Source organism: Alnus glutinosa, chromosome 8, assembly GCF_958979055.1.
Source record: "Alnus glutinosa chromosome 8, dhAlnGlut1.1, whole genome shotgun sequence".
Taxonomy (NCBI): domain Eukaryota; kingdom Viridiplantae; phylum Streptophyta; class Magnoliopsida; order Fagales; family Betulaceae; genus Alnus; species Alnus glutinosa.
In genome coordinates, this window is record NC_084893.1 from 1625712 (window position 1) to 1642536 (window position 16825).

Genomic DNA, 16825 nt, shown 5'->3' on the forward strand with positions numbered 1-16825 from the left:
TGATCATCTTCAATGAATAAGCTCCACATCATCTTAATACTCATCTCTTAGTAAAAAATTTAATACCCAAAACATTTCTCACTTAATTAATAATTCTCAGCAAATAAATCAAAGTTGTGTCTCCCCTGACAAAGAATCTTTACCCCTTGGAAGTTGGAAGCATGCATTAATGTTGATGGACAACGTATGCACGTACACGTTGATATTGATCAAACATGTTGAAGTAGCCATTGTAGCGCAAAGTTAGGTTCGAGGGGACTTGCCATCGATCTTGGTGAAAATGCTGGCTAATCAGTAAGTATTAATTTGTTTTGAGTCGAAAAACAGAAAGTTCGTCAGTTTAATTAGTACAACTACACTAAAAAGAAACAACTTCCAAACGCATTGTGCAAGGGAATTGAAAAGGAAAAATCTTCCTACACAATCACTCACATTAAAGGGTCTTACCAATATGAGTGATTGTATACAAATTGTGCACAATCTAGTGTGCAGAGATCAATCCCCAATTGAAAAACTAAAACGCTCCAAACTCTCTCATACCTAAACTTTTCTTCCTTTTGGTTTATTTTTGCTTATGTTATTGTTTGGCTAGAGATTTTTCTAGCCTTTCTCACGTCGATCTTTTGAGGTTTTATCTATCATTCCATATGACTTATCTTGCCCGAATCTGCTATCTCGGTGTCTTGGCTTCTCCTCCATGCCGTGACTTTCTTCTCCTTGTCTGTTGTCTTTTCCTAGTGTCGGTGGCCGTTTTTATCCAAGTTCTTAAATCTGGTTTTTTCAAAGTTAGATCTATGTTCTTCCGATAGTTTCTATCTTCCACATGCCACTCCACTGCACTCACCAACATGTCAGCTCCTCGACGCCACCAACCGTGTTGCCTATCGCCTTCCACGCGCCAGCACGTGGCTCTCAAGCGCCGGGTTGCACTTCTAACGCGCCGATGCTTGGTGCCTTGCTACCCTCTGCTTCGCCGGACACCGGAGTTGCTGTTTTTTGGGCTTTTTTGCTATTTATTTGTTTTCTTTTTCTTTTTCTTTTTTATTTATTTTTTATGTTGCTTGAGTTTTAGTCTCCTTTAATTTATGAGAGATTTTTGTATTTAAATTTGTGTCGGTGTCTCTCTTTTCTGTAATCCCTGATTTAGACTTTAACAATGTTTTTATCGCTTCAGCCATCTTCGAGTGATAGTCACTTTTCCCAAGTGGGAGTACAGATTGACTTGTTTTACTTTGTGCCCATTTAGTTTATTTAACCACCTTGTGCAGGCCATTGAGAAGGCTGAGTCACTTACTTGACCCATTTCTTACATTTTATAATTATCTCACTACTATTTTAGTCTGGTTTAGGTCTATTGTTGCAGAGTCCACCCATTTTTTATTTATAGGATTGTCCACTTCTTACTTTATATTAGAAGTGGGAAAGAGCCTCCCATATAACCATTTTCCTTATTTAATTAAAAAAAAAAAAATTGTACAACTATTCGTGTTCTAATAAAATCCGAACAAGAATTTCCCACCAGATATATAAAGAAAAAAGGCCTACGACTCTCTACTTTAGCTACTGTTTTTTTTTTTTTTTTTTTTATATTCTCTCAAACAGATTTTCAATTCTACTTTTTACTTGTATTTAAATATATATATATTTTTTATTATATTTTTGCCAACAGTAAATGAAAGAAAAAATATTGAATTTTCACACATTCTTTGAGTTACACCGTACGAATGTTGTACCAGTTCAATATTCTAGCAAAATTACACAATTTATGAAAGCAAAGCAACCAAAAACAAAGCAATTGATTTTTTTTTTTAAAAAAATAAAAATAAAAAATAAAAAATAACAACTAGAAACATCCAATAAAACTAATAATGCAAAGGACTTCCGGTCTCCCACATGCATCCCCACGTGGAGATCTGCAGGGGCTGCAATATTATTGCTAGATATTGCTTCAATTCATATGTATGTATGTACGCATGGATGGGCAATTTGCTTGAACATGTGCTATATGCGACCAGGGCTTTAAACTCTTTCGTCTTGACTCTTGAGGTCAAACATAATAAGCATGGTAGTCCCACTACTAAAGTACTATCCAGCATGCTCATAAAAAAAAAAAAAAAAAAAAAAAAAAAAAAAAAAAAAAAAAAGGTACCATACCAGCATTTAATTTCTGTGCTGAGAATTGGATGTGAATTTTTAATAATTTATTGTTTATATTGCTTGGCAACAAATTTGATAGGGCTTTTATAAGGCTCACCTGACCGAGTTACGATGCAGACTGTCCGAAACCTGCTCGGACAAGTGAGCAATGTAAGAGCTCTCTCATATTTTCTATCTGAATTGTTAAATTGTTGAGAATCTCTATTCATAAATGATCTACTATTCAGTCACTAGGTCATATGGTCTCCAAACATCTGCATGACATAAGGTTGGGCGCATATTTTTCATAACATAATTGGAGGAGAGTACCATGGAGCGGTGGTTACTTGGTAAACCTATTTAAAGAAGTGTATTGTCAGAAGAATTATAATTTTTATTAATAGTTCACATGATACTCGTGTAAACTGTTGCGTCAGGCACTAAATGATAAAATTTGCCTATCAAATTTGCCTACATTGTGTTATGATGCTCATATGAACTAAATTTAATTTTCTATTCCTTAATTTTTTTTTTTTCTCTCACTTAAAATTCTAGTTCCACCCCTCACTCTACTCAACAGAGTTGGGAGAAATATGAGGGTTGGACTCTCAATCAAGATCACCACACAATCGAGAGCCATTATTAGATTAGGTAATTAGGTGACAAGCATTGAAGAGGTAGTGGGGACCAAGGGGATTGATATAGCAAGTGATATTGGACTTCATATTCTTTTTTGGAGGAGATTTCTTGTGAATCAGTTGGAGCTTTTATCCTGGATTATTGCAAAAGTCACTCTATTTTAAGCCATAGAATTGAAGACATCAAGTTGTTAGTCTTGCATTTACAAGAGTTCTCTAAATGGGATCTTTTTTGGGACTGAATTTTGGAACTCTCCCATCATGCACTACTATACCATGGAGTCTTTTGTCCTGCAGCCAGCAGAAGAATGCACTACAGATGGATATCATTTAAGCTTAAAACATTTGATGGAATGGCCTTCTAGTATTTGGTAGAATAAAGTTTTCTTAAAATTAAGCTGACATATGTCCAAAATGTATATGATTCTTACATGTTAAGTTGACAATTTAATTTAAGATTCTACATGCGACATATCATACTAGACAGAGATTTCCTACAATTGAAAATCCCTCCTTTTACCCTTTCTCTCTTTTCTTTGAGCGGGAGTAAACGAGAGAGGCTCCCTTGTCCGAACATTAGAGTCCTGCCCCAGCAAGGAGCCCACCCCTTGTAAGGGTAGGAACTCCCTTGTTTGGGTGGGAGAGCCTCTCACAATCTCCTGATATTACCCTTGCCTGATCACTTTAGGCAGAAAATAGCGGGAGATATCCATATCAGACCCGGCACCAAACTTAAAACTTGATTGCTACTAGTCGTGCTGGGACACAAATTGAGTATGGACAAAGCCATGTAATTATTGTATGACTGACACCATATGGAAGGCCATTTAGTCACATGACCCTAATTTTCCTGCAGTGAGCAAATTACGTGTTAAGATCAAGATCTGGAGAATCTACTAATTAGAGGTTGAAGGTAGCACTCATGTCAAACAAAGTAACAAGTCTATTCAACTTATGTGTCCAAAATACATGTGATTCTCACATTCATTTTTAATAAAGCAAGTGATTTTGGACACATCATATTATTAGACTGGATTAGAGGAATTAGAAGAAAACTTTCTCCCAACCTTCAACTATATCCATTCGTGTCACTTAGGAAAACGACTTCCAAGGCACGTAAATACATGTGATTTACATGAAAACGCTCCATTCTTGTCCCTAGTATCATCGACCTCACCTCAACCTAATGCATGGTTAGATTTGGCCTTAAAAGCATAAAGGTGGAAAAGATTTGACTGGTCAATAGCAAAGAGTGAGGCAAGGTTTTCTGTAGTTGAGTGAAACCAGTAACCAAATGTCTGCAACCTTGAGCCAAAAGACAAGACAAGGTCAAGCAATCCAGGATTTCAGTATTGAGCCATATTAAGGAAAGAAAGAGATACTTTTTTCATGGACAAGAATTAGCTTCTACCCCAGCACATTTCATAATATTAACTAGCCAGAACCACCGAATTTTTTTTCCTATATCTAGAGCATCTCATACATTCCTAGGAGAAAAAAAGAAGAATTGAATATCAAAAATAAGAAGAAGAAGAGAGAGAGAGAGAGAGGATCTGGGGGATTATGTTAGAATTATTGACACGACACGCAAACCAGATGCTAACAATTCAACAAATCCTCACTCAAGTGCTACCAGGAGCATCACTTCCAGCAGCCTTGCGGTTCAGGTAACGAATAACAGCATCTTCAACCCTGAAGATTTCACCCAAAAAAATGAAAAGAAAGTAAGAGAACTGCTATACACTGCTTTGCATGGGATAAATGTTTAAACAGAGAAGATATCAGGTGGAGACACAAAAATTAACTCAACATTGAGGTCATATTAAGCCTTTGTGGCAATAGCATAAGTCAAAGCAATTTGATTTGTTCTAGTTTGGAGACTAACATAAAATACATTATCATTGGTTAATATTGTATTTAGAATGGATAAGTAAACATGACAAACTAAAAGTGCACACCATCCACTAAATATGAAGCACTGTGATCAGCAAGGAACCTTCTTATGAATGAACTAGATCCATACAAGTTATGGGAGTTGCATACAACACTTCATATTTTTTTAAGCTGCAATTCAAATGGTTCTTTCCACACAACCATGTTCAATACAATAGAAAAGTCAAACTTTTTAATGAAAGTATCAACAAAGAATTAGGACTATCATTTGATGATTTTATTTTTTTGACAAGACTTTCAGTCAATTTTCTCAATCAAAATCTTCTGGCAGCATAATTACTTTGCAGTGATTTTTGAAGGAAGAGCAAACTCAAACAGGATCTTAAAAAACTCATTCAATCAAGATACTTTATACTGCAAACAGTTATGAAAGGGATATGATAGTGGGTAACAATCCTGTCTCCTGTTTTTAATTTTGATAAGTTACAAAGATCTCTCTAGTCGACATGGAGAACTTCTATTTGTAACCAGAGAATACTACTATCAGATAACCAATGGGAAAGCTAGGTAAAACTTTATATCAACACAATCTATGAGATTAATAAGGAAACAATGCTAACTGAATTTGAATACTTGTATATCGTTTTTCTTTGCATCTTTCTTATTTCACCAACCAAGTGCTAGTCACCCAAAGAAAGAAAACCAAAATCAATCAAACAAACAAAAAACAAAGGACAAAAAACTTTATTCAGTTGGCAGAAAATGAGGGAAATAATGAGAAACAGAACAGAAGCTTACCATGGTTGATTATAGAAATCAGAACGGCGCTCTTTTTCTGAATTATGGCTAGCATCTCCAGCAGCAAGCTTTAGATCCTTGCTCTGAGAAGCAATCAAAGCATTAATAAATTCTGCCGGAGACAGACAAAACCCAAGAAAGAAAGCCCGCCTCCGACGATGCTCATGAATCTTCTTTATAGAAGCACAAATCAATTCATCACAAGCATCAATCTCTTTGTGCCTTTCAGTGTTTGACAAGAAGGCAGACATATCCTTCTCTAATTGAAAAGGCACATCAACCAGTACATCATAACAAGTACTTCCAGCAGGACAATTTCCTGAAAGCTTGATTTTATGCTCCAAATGTATAGGCAGTGGGGGAGTCAAATGCTGTGATATCTTCTGCGTAACCATGGCAAATTTCATCTTCTCTTCCCCAAACACTTTTTGAAGCGGTGGATCACATACAAAGAAGGAAGGATCATTTGGGTTCTGCAACTTCCTAGCCTTCACATAGTGCCAAATAGCAGCAATAATTCTTGGGCGTGTCTCCACCTCAATTCCAAGAACTTCAGTCAAAGCCGGTGAAAGTTTAAATTTCTCAGGAACATAGTTCATTTCCAGTCTTATTATTGCAGTGAATTCCTTATCACCTTTTTTCTTCACTTCAAATCCCTCATGAAGAACAGGCGACCGAGCACTCTCCCACAGAATTACATGGTTATCTGGATAGAGGCTTTGGTCCAAGTATATGGTAATTTTCTTGAAAAATGATGAAAACTTTGAGTAAGAAGACCTCGTTTTCTGCGTCATTCCAGCCAGCAAAGGATCCTTTCCATCTTCCAATATCCTCCCAATTATCTTAAGTGACCAAGAAGGAGGCTCTGCATTCTGCTTCTCAGGAGTTGTTTGCGTCTGATTTGAGAAGGTGTTGAAAACATAAATCCGGAGTGTTTTCTGAACACGGGAAGGGCTTTTAAGGGACTCCTGAATGTCAATCTTCTTTCTTGCCAAAGCAGCATCAACCCGAGCCTCCAATTCAAGCATTTGCGTATAAAGAGCAGACTCTGGCAGAAGTGCAGCCACTTTGTCAGGTATTTGCTTCTCGGGTAACTTCCGCTTCTTTCTACGGGCAGCTGGGGTCAGCTCCATGGTCTTATATGGTGAACCCGTGTTGGCATTGGATGAACCCGGAGGCCGAGAAGGCGGCTTTTGAGCCGTCCTCTTGGCACTCCCAGTACCAGGCGTCGGAGCAGAAGGCGTTGGCACGGCTACATTACTAGTGTTTCCAGTATGCAACTGGGCTTGAGCTTGTAACTGAGCTTGGAATTGGGCATGGGCAGCCTGAGCTTGGGCTTGAGCATGAGCCTGTGCATACGCTAGCGCCTGAGTCTGAGGCTCAGACAGCTGAAAGTGGCCTGGAAAGTGAGACCCACCTTGTGTTTGAGCTTGTGACTGAGAGAGAAGATGGGGTTGGTGGTTCACGGGCATAGATTGTGGAACTGTCCCAGAATTGCCAAAAGGGATTGGCGCCCCGACATTCTTCTTGGGGTTATTATTATTCATTGAAATCGCTGTCTAACACCCAACCTAACAATCCAAATCCTTTAGGGACCAAAATACACCATCAAAATCCACAAAACTTTAAATTTAAGCCTCTCGAAGCCCTAACTCAAGCATACTAAACCCAAAATTCAAGCTTCATTTTGCCCAATTAAACTTTAACCGATATTTTCAGCAATCAAGGATTAAATTCAGCGTACACCGTGAAATTTCCTGAATTCCAAAAAAGAATTCCCACACGGCGCCGTTTTCGTACCTTTTTTTACAGAACCCTAGCTTCACAAGCAAAACCCAGATCTAGAATCATAAGCTGAGCACAATGAACCCCAACGAGTTGCCTTGAAACTTAAACTTCAATTCAAAAAACGAAGCTAATTACGAAAAAATAATATGAATGATAGACAAACTCATACACATGTGAGGGAAAAAATATGTTAAAGAGTAAGCGAAACGTTCTTACTGGTCCGTTTCGCTCCGCTTCTCGTTGTCTCTGCTTAGAGATCGCCAACGAAGCCGGAGTGGTTCTCTTCCTCGGGGAGCTCTCTCTCTCTCGCGCACTGGTATTTTCAATTGTGGTAGTGACGAAAGTGCCCTCGTTTAAAGTGACAAATTTCTAACGAGGAAAGCCCAATTCGAATACATATGGGCTTCCATTTTGGCCCAATCCAAATAAATATTGGGCCAGCCCAAGCCCACCCACACACAATATAAACACGTAAACCCTAGCGCCAACACTTTTATATCTCTGAGACCCTCTGACCTCGTTTTCCTTTGGCTGGGATTTTGGGAAGGCAGCGTCGAACAGAGTCAGAAGCCATGGTTAGTTTCTCTGCTAATCGATTTTGGGTTCTCTTTGTTTAAGCATTTGGAAAGTGCTTTTCTTGTTTGTTGAATCAGAAAAACAAATAATAGTAATGAAGGCAAACTTTGCTTCTCAAAAGCTTTGGCTTTTGCTCTTGATTTCTCATTGGATGTGTTGTATTGAATTTTCAGGTGAAGTATTCGAGGGAGCCTGACAATCCCACCAAGTGTAAGTTGATTTTTAAGTTTTTTTAGCTTTTCAATTCTAGTTTTATTCTATCTTATTTGGGTATTTGTTTGGTAGCTGAGAAAATGCTGGATAATGAAGAAAGCTTATATTTTGATTGTAGAATTTTCCATTTTTCTTCTATTTGAAAAACGTGTGTACATACTCTTAAGGCTTGGTTGGGTTTTGTTGTTAATTTTCTGCTAAACATAAGTATAAAATATTGGATTCAAAAATTCTTTTCTTTCCTTTAGTTCTACAAGCAACTATTCTTACTAATATAGAAATCTGACATGTTACTTTCTGATCATGTTTTCAGCCTGCAAAGCAAGAGGATCCGATCTCCGTGTTCATTTTAAGGTACCCTTTTGGCCAACGTTGTTAAATATCTCTGTTGTGTGTATAGAGTTTGTTTTGACACAATTGCTTTTGTTGTCTGCTGAAGGTTTTTTATTTTTTTTTTGGAAACCTACTTGCATGGTTATTGGATAAGCCTCTGTGGGTTTTATACTGGCAAAAAGTTATTCTCAGATAGTATACTCTCATTCTGATTCTGTAATTACCGGAGATACTAAATTTTTGGACTTAATTTTAGGGGCTTTTGTCTTTCCTCTTAAGTTTCATTCTCTTGTCTTCTGAAAAGGTGAGAAATGTTTCTTTATGAATCTTGGCTAAAAAATAGCTCTTTTTTCCACCCTTCTGTCAAAAAAACAATGATTCCATTAGAAAATGGTGGAACGTCAAGGAAAAAATGTGGAGATGGAATGTACTCCCTAACCAGAATACCAAAGAGAGAACCAAAGGATAGATGGTAGAAAAAGTTGAATGTGAGATCTGACATAATGTCATCTCCATGTGCCACTGCTTTTCTTTAGCTCTTAAGTCTGCTGTTTGATGATATGAAAAAGAAAACGGCACTCTTAGGTGCCCATATTATTTTGCCTGCCCTTAATGAGATTAGCAACTTTCCATAGCCCGTTCTAAAATCTAGTTCAATCATTTTTCAAAAGTTATCTGAATAGTGAACTTGCTGCCTCTTTGAGTTGAGCCATAAGTAGTGATGTCTGGTGTAACACATGGCTATGGCTTTACGAATTCGCATTGTCATTCCTCCCTCTTACCATTTTAGAGTGCCCTCTTTCTTAGTTATGCTCGCATAAGGAGGCTGTTATGTTAGTTCCAATGCATTTTATAGAGCTTAAAATACAGAATTTAAGGTAGTTGACGTAGCAGTGGATGCAGCAAAGCATACAAATGTTTGTACCTTGTCATGCAATAATTGCCTCTAGAAGTTCTGACATAAAGTTCTTTATATGTTGGAATTATGATTCATATTTACTAGCTATGACATCATTTTTGGCTCCTTTGCGTAATATTCTGTTTGCTTCTGGTGGGTTATTATCTTTTTAATGTGTATGTACTTAGATTCATTTCACCTCCTTATATAGAACACAAGGGAGACAGCCTTTGCAATTCGAAAGTTGCCTCTGGTCAAGGCCAAAAGGTATTTGGAGGATGTTTTGGCCCACAAGCAAGCCATTCCATTCCGGCGCTTTTGTCGTGGAGTTGGGCGAACGGCACAAGCTAAGAACCGCCATTCAAATGGACAAGGACGCTGGCCTGCGAAGTCTGCAAAGTTTATTCTGGATTTACTAAAGAATGCTGAGAGTAATGCCGAGGTTTGTAATATTTTACTTGAATTCTTGTTATTTTGGGGTTCCATTTCTGTTGTCTAAACACACCACATTTTCGTGTTGTCAACCATTCTCTAGGTGAAAGGGTTGGATGTGGATTCACTTCACATATCTCACATCCAGGTAAATCAAGCCCAGAAGCAAAGGCGTCGCACATACCGTGCTCATGGAAGAATTAACCGTGAGTGCTTCTTCTTGTCCACTGCTGAGTTGAGTTGTCTTTTCTCTACTTTAGTGTCAAATTTTATGTTTACATATAAATTCTTTTGGCAGCCTACATGTCATCTCCATGCCACATTGAGTTGATTTTGTCAGAAAAGGAAGAACCTGTCAAAAAAGAGGTAATTTGAGACATAATGGTGTTATTTTGTGTGAAAGTGCTTGCTTTTTATTTGTAAAAACTTTCTTTTGTACTTGTATCTTGTTTATGATAGTCTCCGAAATCCAGTCATAAGTGGTATTGACATTATTCAATGTTTCCACTAATTTTGCAGCCTGAGACTCAGTTGGCTCCTAAGAAATCAAAGACTCAAGCCCTGCGTAGCGGTGCTTCTTCTTGAGATGCAGAGTCGTAGACCGTATTTCAGCGTTCTTCTTTCTTAGTTGTTTCATGAGAACGTTTTTGTCTGTCTTATTTAATGAAGTGCTATAAACTCAGAGTTCGTCTCTAGAGAATCTTGTATTGTGTTTTTGGAGCTTAATGCAAACCATTTTAGACATTTTCTTCCTCGATCTGCGTGGGCAAGATTCCATTTCTCAATGTGTTGACTGGTGAGTAGTACTTGGAATTTCGGATGGTGTTAAAAGTGCCACAAATTGTTCTTGTCGGGGCTCTCGATCACCTAGCCCCAACCCAGTGAAAATAAGAATTTCCCTTAAAATTATTGAAGGGATTTGGATTTGGCTTGGTTAGATGATGAACTAGTTCATTTCAGCTCAAATCAACTTGACTTGAATTTGGTTTGTCTAATAAATAAGCGAATTTACTCGTATAAATTCGGCTTCAATTTTATAATTTCGTATAAATTTTGTATAATTTTATTTTTATAGTTTTATTTTAATTTTATAATTAGAACATCTTAAATAAAGGACTATCTTCTTAATATATAATAAATATAGCTTGAATTATTATTATTGTGAATCTTGATATTATGTTTGTGTACATGAGTATGTGTATAAACCTGTGCATAATGAATTTAGTTATATATATATAGACAAGTTAATTTATTTAATTAACTCAAATGATTAAATCTTCATAATAATTAGTACAGATTTACAAAAAAATAAACAATCATAATATTTTATGATTTAATTTATATAAAGAATAAATAAGTCAATTGAACAACTTATGAATAAGTTTAAGTACGTTCGAAAAATTAATGAGTCAAACTTGAGTAAATTATCTAACTCAATAAAAACTCAAATTCTGCTCATGTTCGAAATAAAATTAAATAAACTGAGCCTTAACATTCCATACTCAAATCAATTTAATGGGTAAGATTTAATTTTATTCTCTTTCACATGAAAATTTTGAAATTAAATCTAAACTAGTTAAAAAACTACAAGAACTGTACTATAATTTTTCAACAGCACCTCAGTTAAATCTAGGTGCTAAATCCATTTTTTGAAGAGCACCTTTGAATCTTTGATACGCCTATTTACCGAAATGGTATCTTACCATCTAACTTGAAAATGAGAGATCCTATACATCCTCCCTCCGATCGCTTTGGAGGGGGGCAAAAGAAAAAGAAAATTAATTAAACCAGAAGCGAGGGCTTAAGAATGTCGAGGGTAAAAACACATGGACAGAAAAGAATCATTCCACCGAATGAAGTTGAATGACAAGTATATTTGGATTACAAAACGGCTCATTAATGCCAACACAAAACAATCAAGACTGTTGCACCCAAAGAGGAGCTTCAAGGTTGCACAGCTTCCAGAAGTTTCTCATACACCTGTCTAGCAGACAAATCTTCCACCTAATGCAATCATCAAAAGTTAATAGACTTGGCAAAAAGTCTTAGCAAAGAACCTTAAAGACATGCTTTACTCGAAATGTGCCTCACTCAAAAATAGAACACAGAAATGGCCAAAAAAAAAAAAAAAAAAAAAAAGAGTGCAGATAATGCAACTTAAACAAATAAACTAATGCAACCTCCTCTAGACTCGCATTGGCTTGAAATGGTCATTAAGGGCCTACATACCACTTGAGACAGTTGTTTGCTATTGGGATATGTACACACCCATGAACCACATAAGTAGTAAAAGCATATCCTATATCTAGTGCACATGTTTTCCCATTAATGCATTTTGGTTATTCAAAGTGTTATTTGGCTAAATTGATCAGGCAAAAAAAAACAAGGTTAAAAGGCAAATCTGCCTCTCTTATCCTTGATTATTGGAGAATCTACCTATTTGAATTAACAGGGCGGGCATAAACCATATGGTGTAGGGGTGTGTGGGAGCATGGTTATCTTGAAAAGCAGGACACAGATTCAGCATGATGGTGTCAACATGTCAGCCATGACAAAGTCTACAGTTATAAAAAATATGAAATTACTCACAATCTACTTAGCAAAACCTAAAATGAGAACTAACACATGAGAAAACAGACGGCCACATCCTTTCATACAGATACAAACAAAGGAAAATTTAATTTAACTCACCACAAGGAGTTTTGATTTGTTATTCCACCCTCTCTGAAGAGTCATCTGGCTCAGTCTCAGACCCAACACCTGGTTCCAAAGGAAATGCGTTTATGATTAACTAGACATTTAAAGGTTAAAAAAAATGCGGGATCAATTTCATCGCCTAAGATGAATAGGAGGCATACTTTGCCCATGAATTCCAACAGTTCATTGTTAGCTTCCCCACGGGCTGCAGGTGCAGCCACAGTAACACGAACATCATCAGCATTCACTCCTGGCATGAAGCATAAGAATTACCAGTTAAGAGCAATGCTTGATTGTTGCATAAATTAGTGAAAACGTTGAGATTTTGGGTAGAGGAAATTAAAGGGTAATATGTGCAAGTGTACCAGAAAAAAACAATTATGATGTTCTTTTTTTTACTCGTATATAAATGAACGTGTACAAAGGTAAAGCATATATACGTGTATATATATACTTACATAACACATACATATATATATCGCGCACACAAGCACATGGAGGTATCTATAGCTTGCGCCCAATTAGGCAAAACATATTATGTTGAAGAGTAGTCTGCACCAAACATTCAGAAAATGCTGGACAAGCCCTTGGAATTTGAGATAAAAGCCAAGCAATAATGCTTGGGGCAGACATGCATCCAGCAATAGTCCCTGGATCACTGTCTTTTCCTAAGTTTCCACTTCAAAGACCGCTCTCATAGGTTGACTTTGAGGACTATTGTTGAAGTATTAAACCCAAGGCATGTACCTCTAAGAAGGGACTAAACCACTTCAAAACCATTTGATAGGAAAGGCACTGACCAAATTTGAATTCTCATCAACAGATTAAAAATTTAAAATTTAGAAACTGCATGCACATTATGAGTCAACTGAATTATCAACTGGATGATTTGATCAAACCATTGCATGCAAAGGTTATGGCTGAGTTTACCCAGAAAAATATCAAATCTGTTTAAACTTTTGCTGCAGAAGCAATGCATGTTAAATGAGAGAACATTTTGTTACTTGTGATGGCTGAGCGTTGGGCACGGTCTTCAACTTCTATAGCAACTTGAACAAGCCCTCCTTCTAACTGTGATATACAGGGTGGAACAGGAGCATCCTACAGCACATACCAAAAAGTAAAGATGGAGGATTTTAAAGTTTTAAATTCGTATGGATGTTCATAATTTAAGACTGAGAATCACTTGCAGAGCAAGTGAGAACAAATACATGCATGCAGAGACTCAAATCACCACTAACGATCCTGAAAATGTCAAGATGCATACGAGGCTATTGGCTCCAAATTATTGATTAATGTAATTACTGACAGCAATAGTCTACAGTTCAACTATTTTCTACATTCAAGCCTACAGAGGATGGTTGACAATAAGCCTTTATAACCATTTCTTATACCTGTGGGTTAGTTTCAGCAGCAACTGTACTAAGTGCACCATCAACAACATAAACAAAAGGAGCAACTTCCAGATCTTCTTCCGAGCGGTAGCAGACAAAGAGCCCACAACCCATACAGTTCATACGGAATTGCTTCTCCAGTCTCCCTTCACCCCTGAATAAGAAATATCCAGAGCATAGCTATGAGCTCTAAATGCATGTATACTTATACTCAAAAAACGATAATTACAAATAACTTATTGATTCAAAAACATAATGTGCTCAGTAGACAATCTCAAGACAAAAGAACTATTGTAATAAACTACACGAATGTGCATTTAGCCATAAGCTTAACTTACATAAGTCTAGAAATAATACAAATCATTTTTTCCTTAAGAGACAAAAAAAAAAACAACAGAAAAGCACAAACTGTTTAAATGATCTAAAAAATTTAAAACTAAATACAATGCACAAAACCCTTTATAGGTAATTAAATTACCGTTTCAAGAGAACTTTTCCTGCATCATTAATGTTCAGCCTCGCAAGATGCTTGTTCTTGTCCAACACATATGCTTTGTCAGTCTTCCTTTTGGGCATTTTCTGCAACTGGGTATCTTATAAAAAATATGCTTCAGTATGGAACAAATGTCCTAGATCAAACGAGGAATGCTACAAGGATGATCGTAAATATAACAAGTTATACTAACTTTAAGGGGATGCAATGTGTAAATGCAAGTAGTTAACCGTTATTCACTATACAGTAATCAAATACAATCTGCCTCTGAAGTTGTGTTGAGACTGTAATATATTAAACTTAAGGTGTATGTGAAACTTCTCGTTGTTAGCAAGTATGCAACATGTTGAAATAATTGAAGTCCTATCATCCAAATGAGAAATCAATTTCCTGTTCTATATAACAATACCACACTTTTTGAACTTCATCCAAAGCCAGTGCACATCAGCAATACAAATTAGGGTAAAAATTAGGGCAAATCAATCTATTAATCTGCTCAAAAAAAAAAAACTTTTGAGAGCTCATTAAGGACCTTATTTCAGATTAACAGTTATTAAGAACAAGAACGACGGCGTGGCGATGTCACACACACAGATTTTTTTTTTTTTTTTTTTTATTTTTTTGATGAATAAGTTGAAATTGATATTAACAAAAAGAATAGTACTGTACAAACACCGACAAAACCAATTAAACCACAAACAAAACAGATTCATGTGGTTAAGAACTACAATTACATAGAGTGATAGACAACAGAAGAAATAAGCTGAGGGGAAAATCGAAGTGTAGGATTTAGATATTATATGATTTGCCAACAGTTTTCTCTGGAATCAAACAAAGAATTTGAATTAGAGAGAGAATAAGAACCTGTTATGAGGACGTGAGAGCCACAGTGCTTGCAGTAATAGACGAAGAGATCGGAGTCCGGTCCCTCCGGAGCCGCGTCCTCGCTTGAGTACGTATGTGTTGTTCTCTTCGGCATTTCTTTGCTCTTTGCTTCTTCTTCTTCTTCTCAATATGATCCAAGGTCGTCTGGTCTATTCTTGGCAAGGAGAACAGTATGAAGACCGTGTCGTTTCTATACTATCCGGCTTTTCTTTTTATGGAAACTTGAGGAGATTTTTGTTTTTCGAAGGGAAAAATTAGGAGATTTATCATTTATATAATGATTAATGCTATTTTAGTAATTGTGATATTATTGTCGTGTGATTTGATGATAAGACTGTAAAAGTCCGTCATTATATCAATATTTGTTAAAACAAAAAAAAGATGGGCTGAGTTTTATTATTACGTCATATTAATTATACGATAGCTATATAATAATATATTAAATGGCAATATTCTTGGAGAAAAATGCAAAATCAATTCATGTGGTTTATCTAATTTGTAATTAGCACATTGCGGTATCAAAATAAACTCATAAGTCATTGAAGTATGTGAAAATAATAATTTACTCCCTACAGTTAAATTCTGTTCATTTAATTAACAGATTCGATTTCAAAAAAAAATAAAAATTAACAGATTCTGATAGTGTGACACATCAAAGCTAATAAAATTATGAGACGTGTCATATTTAAATCAATATCACACTAACAGAATCTGTTAATTAATTGGACGAAATTTGACGGTGTGAAATAAATTGTTCTTTTAGTAATGCGTATGGATCACACTACGTCACCCTCTCACCCCCTCCTCGTTGTCCCATCGATACTCTCGAAAGAATTTCCCACGTTGCTAACAAAAAATGGGCGGAGTCCTTAAAACTCTATATGAAAGAGGCAAAAACAATAAGCCTACAGAAAGAGAATGAATAACTTTCTCATATACACTCAATGACCCACTTTTTCCTTACCTATAATTATGAGTGTTTAAGCGGTGCGGTTATTAATCGAAAATACCCGGTAACTGCTAATAATCGACAACAACCACTAACAGAAAAAATCAAGAAACCAAAAATAACAGCAACTGAATAACCGGATACTCGGTTACGGTTACGGTTACTGGTTATTGGCGTTTAAAAAATCAGTTAATAACCAAATAACCGCAATCGATTATTATTATTATTATTATTATTATTATTATTATTATTATTATTATTATATATATATATCACTGATCAACTCAGAATTACTTCCCATGGCCTTAAGTTTGGGAATCTATTTTGCCTTATATCATTTTTCCGGAGCAGAGTGCTTTTGTTTCGGGGCATTTAATTACTGATAATGTTCTAGTGGGTTTTGAAACACTTCATACCATGGCAACTAGACTTTCGGGTAAGGATTGTTTTATGGCAATGAAACTCGATATGAGTAAGGCATATGATGGAATAGAATGGGATTTCTTGGAAGCAATGTTTAGGAAACTAGGCTTTGCAGATCAGTGGATCAATCTTATTATGCCTTGTGTAAGAACGGTGTCTTTTTCTATTATTATCAATGGACGGCCTAATGGACAGATTATTCCTACCCGAGGTCTTAGACAAGGAGACCCTTGATCACCCTATTTGTTTATTTTATGTGCTGAGGCTTTGTATTCTTCT

The 16825-nt window shown here is 36.3% G+C and overlaps 3 protein-coding genes across 5 annotated transcripts; 1 reads left to right on the top strand and 2 right to left on the bottom strand.

The window, feature by feature from the left end:
• Positions 1-4103: 4103 nt before the first annotated feature.
• On the bottom strand, positions 4104-7603 carry LOC133875344 (SWI/SNF complex component SNF12 homolog). 2 transcript variants are annotated; one of them, XM_062313450.1, is made up of 3 exons: positions 7470-7603; positions 5466-7360; positions 4104-4466 (listed from the first exon to the last, which is right to left on the bottom strand). In XM_062313450.1, exons 2-3 carry the CDS (start codon positions 7010-7012, stop codon positions 4397-4399), a joined length of 1617 nt encoding a protein of 538 aa, XP_062169434.1. In that variant the 5' UTR covers positions 7013-7360; positions 7470-7603; the 3' UTR covers positions 4104-4396. The 2 variants fall into 2 exon arrangements, with proteins under 2 accessions (XP_062169434.1, XP_062169435.1); XM_062313451.1 differs by having other exon boundaries at positions 5466-7285; positions 7470-7588.
• A 134-nt stretch (positions 7604-7737) lies between these two features.
• Positions 7738-10449, top strand: LOC133876514 (large ribosomal subunit protein uL22y). The gene is made up of 7 exons (XM_062314802.1): positions 7738-7828; positions 8003-8039; positions 8356-8396; positions 9485-9715; positions 9809-9911; positions 10004-10071; positions 10225-10449. Exons 1-7 carry the CDS (start codon positions 7826-7828, stop codon positions 10288-10290), a joined length of 549 nt encoding a protein of 182 aa, XP_062170786.1. The 5' UTR covers positions 7738-7825; the 3' UTR covers positions 10291-10449.
• Positions 10450-11438: 989 nt separating this feature from the next.
• LOC133874546 (UPF0235 protein At5g63440) lies at positions 11439-15398 on the bottom strand. Of its 2 annotated transcripts, none has more exons than XM_062312396.1 (7): positions 15154-15398; positions 14275-14389; positions 13797-13950; positions 13407-13503; positions 12564-12652; positions 12397-12465; positions 11439-11709 (listed from the first exon to the last, which is right to left on the bottom strand). In XM_062312396.1, the coding sequence occupies exons 1-7, from the start codon at positions 15266-15268 to the stop codon at positions 11650-11652; spliced, it is 699 nt and encodes a 232-aa protein (XP_062168380.1). In that variant the 5' UTR covers positions 15269-15398; the 3' UTR covers positions 11439-11649. The 2 variants fall into 2 exon arrangements, with proteins under 2 accessions (XP_062168380.1, XP_062168381.1); XM_062312397.1 differs by having other exon boundaries at positions 14275-14381; positions 15154-15297.
• Between the last annotated feature and the right edge of the window lie 1427 nt (positions 15399-16825).

Bases quoted from the DNA above. Each gene is read 5' to 3' on its own strand.
- LOC133875344 (XM_062313450.1), bottom strand. From the start codon at position 7,012: ATGAATAATAATAACCCCAAGAAGAATGTCGGGGCGCCAATCCCTTTT. The intron at 4,467-5,465 runs GTAAGCTTCTGT...TGAAATCTTCAG, and splicing joins GATTTCTATAATCAACCATG to GGTTGAAGATGCTGTTATTC.
- LOC133874546 (XM_062312396.1), bottom strand. From the start codon at position 15,268: ATGCCGAAGAGAACAACACATACGTACTCAAGCGAGGACGCGGCTCCG. The intron at 13,504-13,796 runs GTATAAGAAATG...TATGTGCTGTAG, and splicing joins CTGCTGAAACTAACCCACAG to GATGCTCCTGTTCCACCCTG. The intron at 11,710-12,396 runs GTGAGTTAAATT...TGATTGCATTAG, and splicing joins ACAAATCAAAACTCCTTGTG to GTGGAAGATTTGTCTGCTAG.
- LOC133876514 (XM_062314802.1), top strand. The intron at 8,040-8,355 runs GTAAGTTGATTT...TCATGTTTTCAG, and splicing joins GCCTGACAATCCCACCAAGT to CCTGCAAAGCAAGAGGATCC. The intron at 10,072-10,224 runs GTAATTTGAGAC...CTAATTTTGCAG, and splicing joins AAGAACCTGTCAAAAAAGAG to CCTGAGACTCAGTTGGCTCC.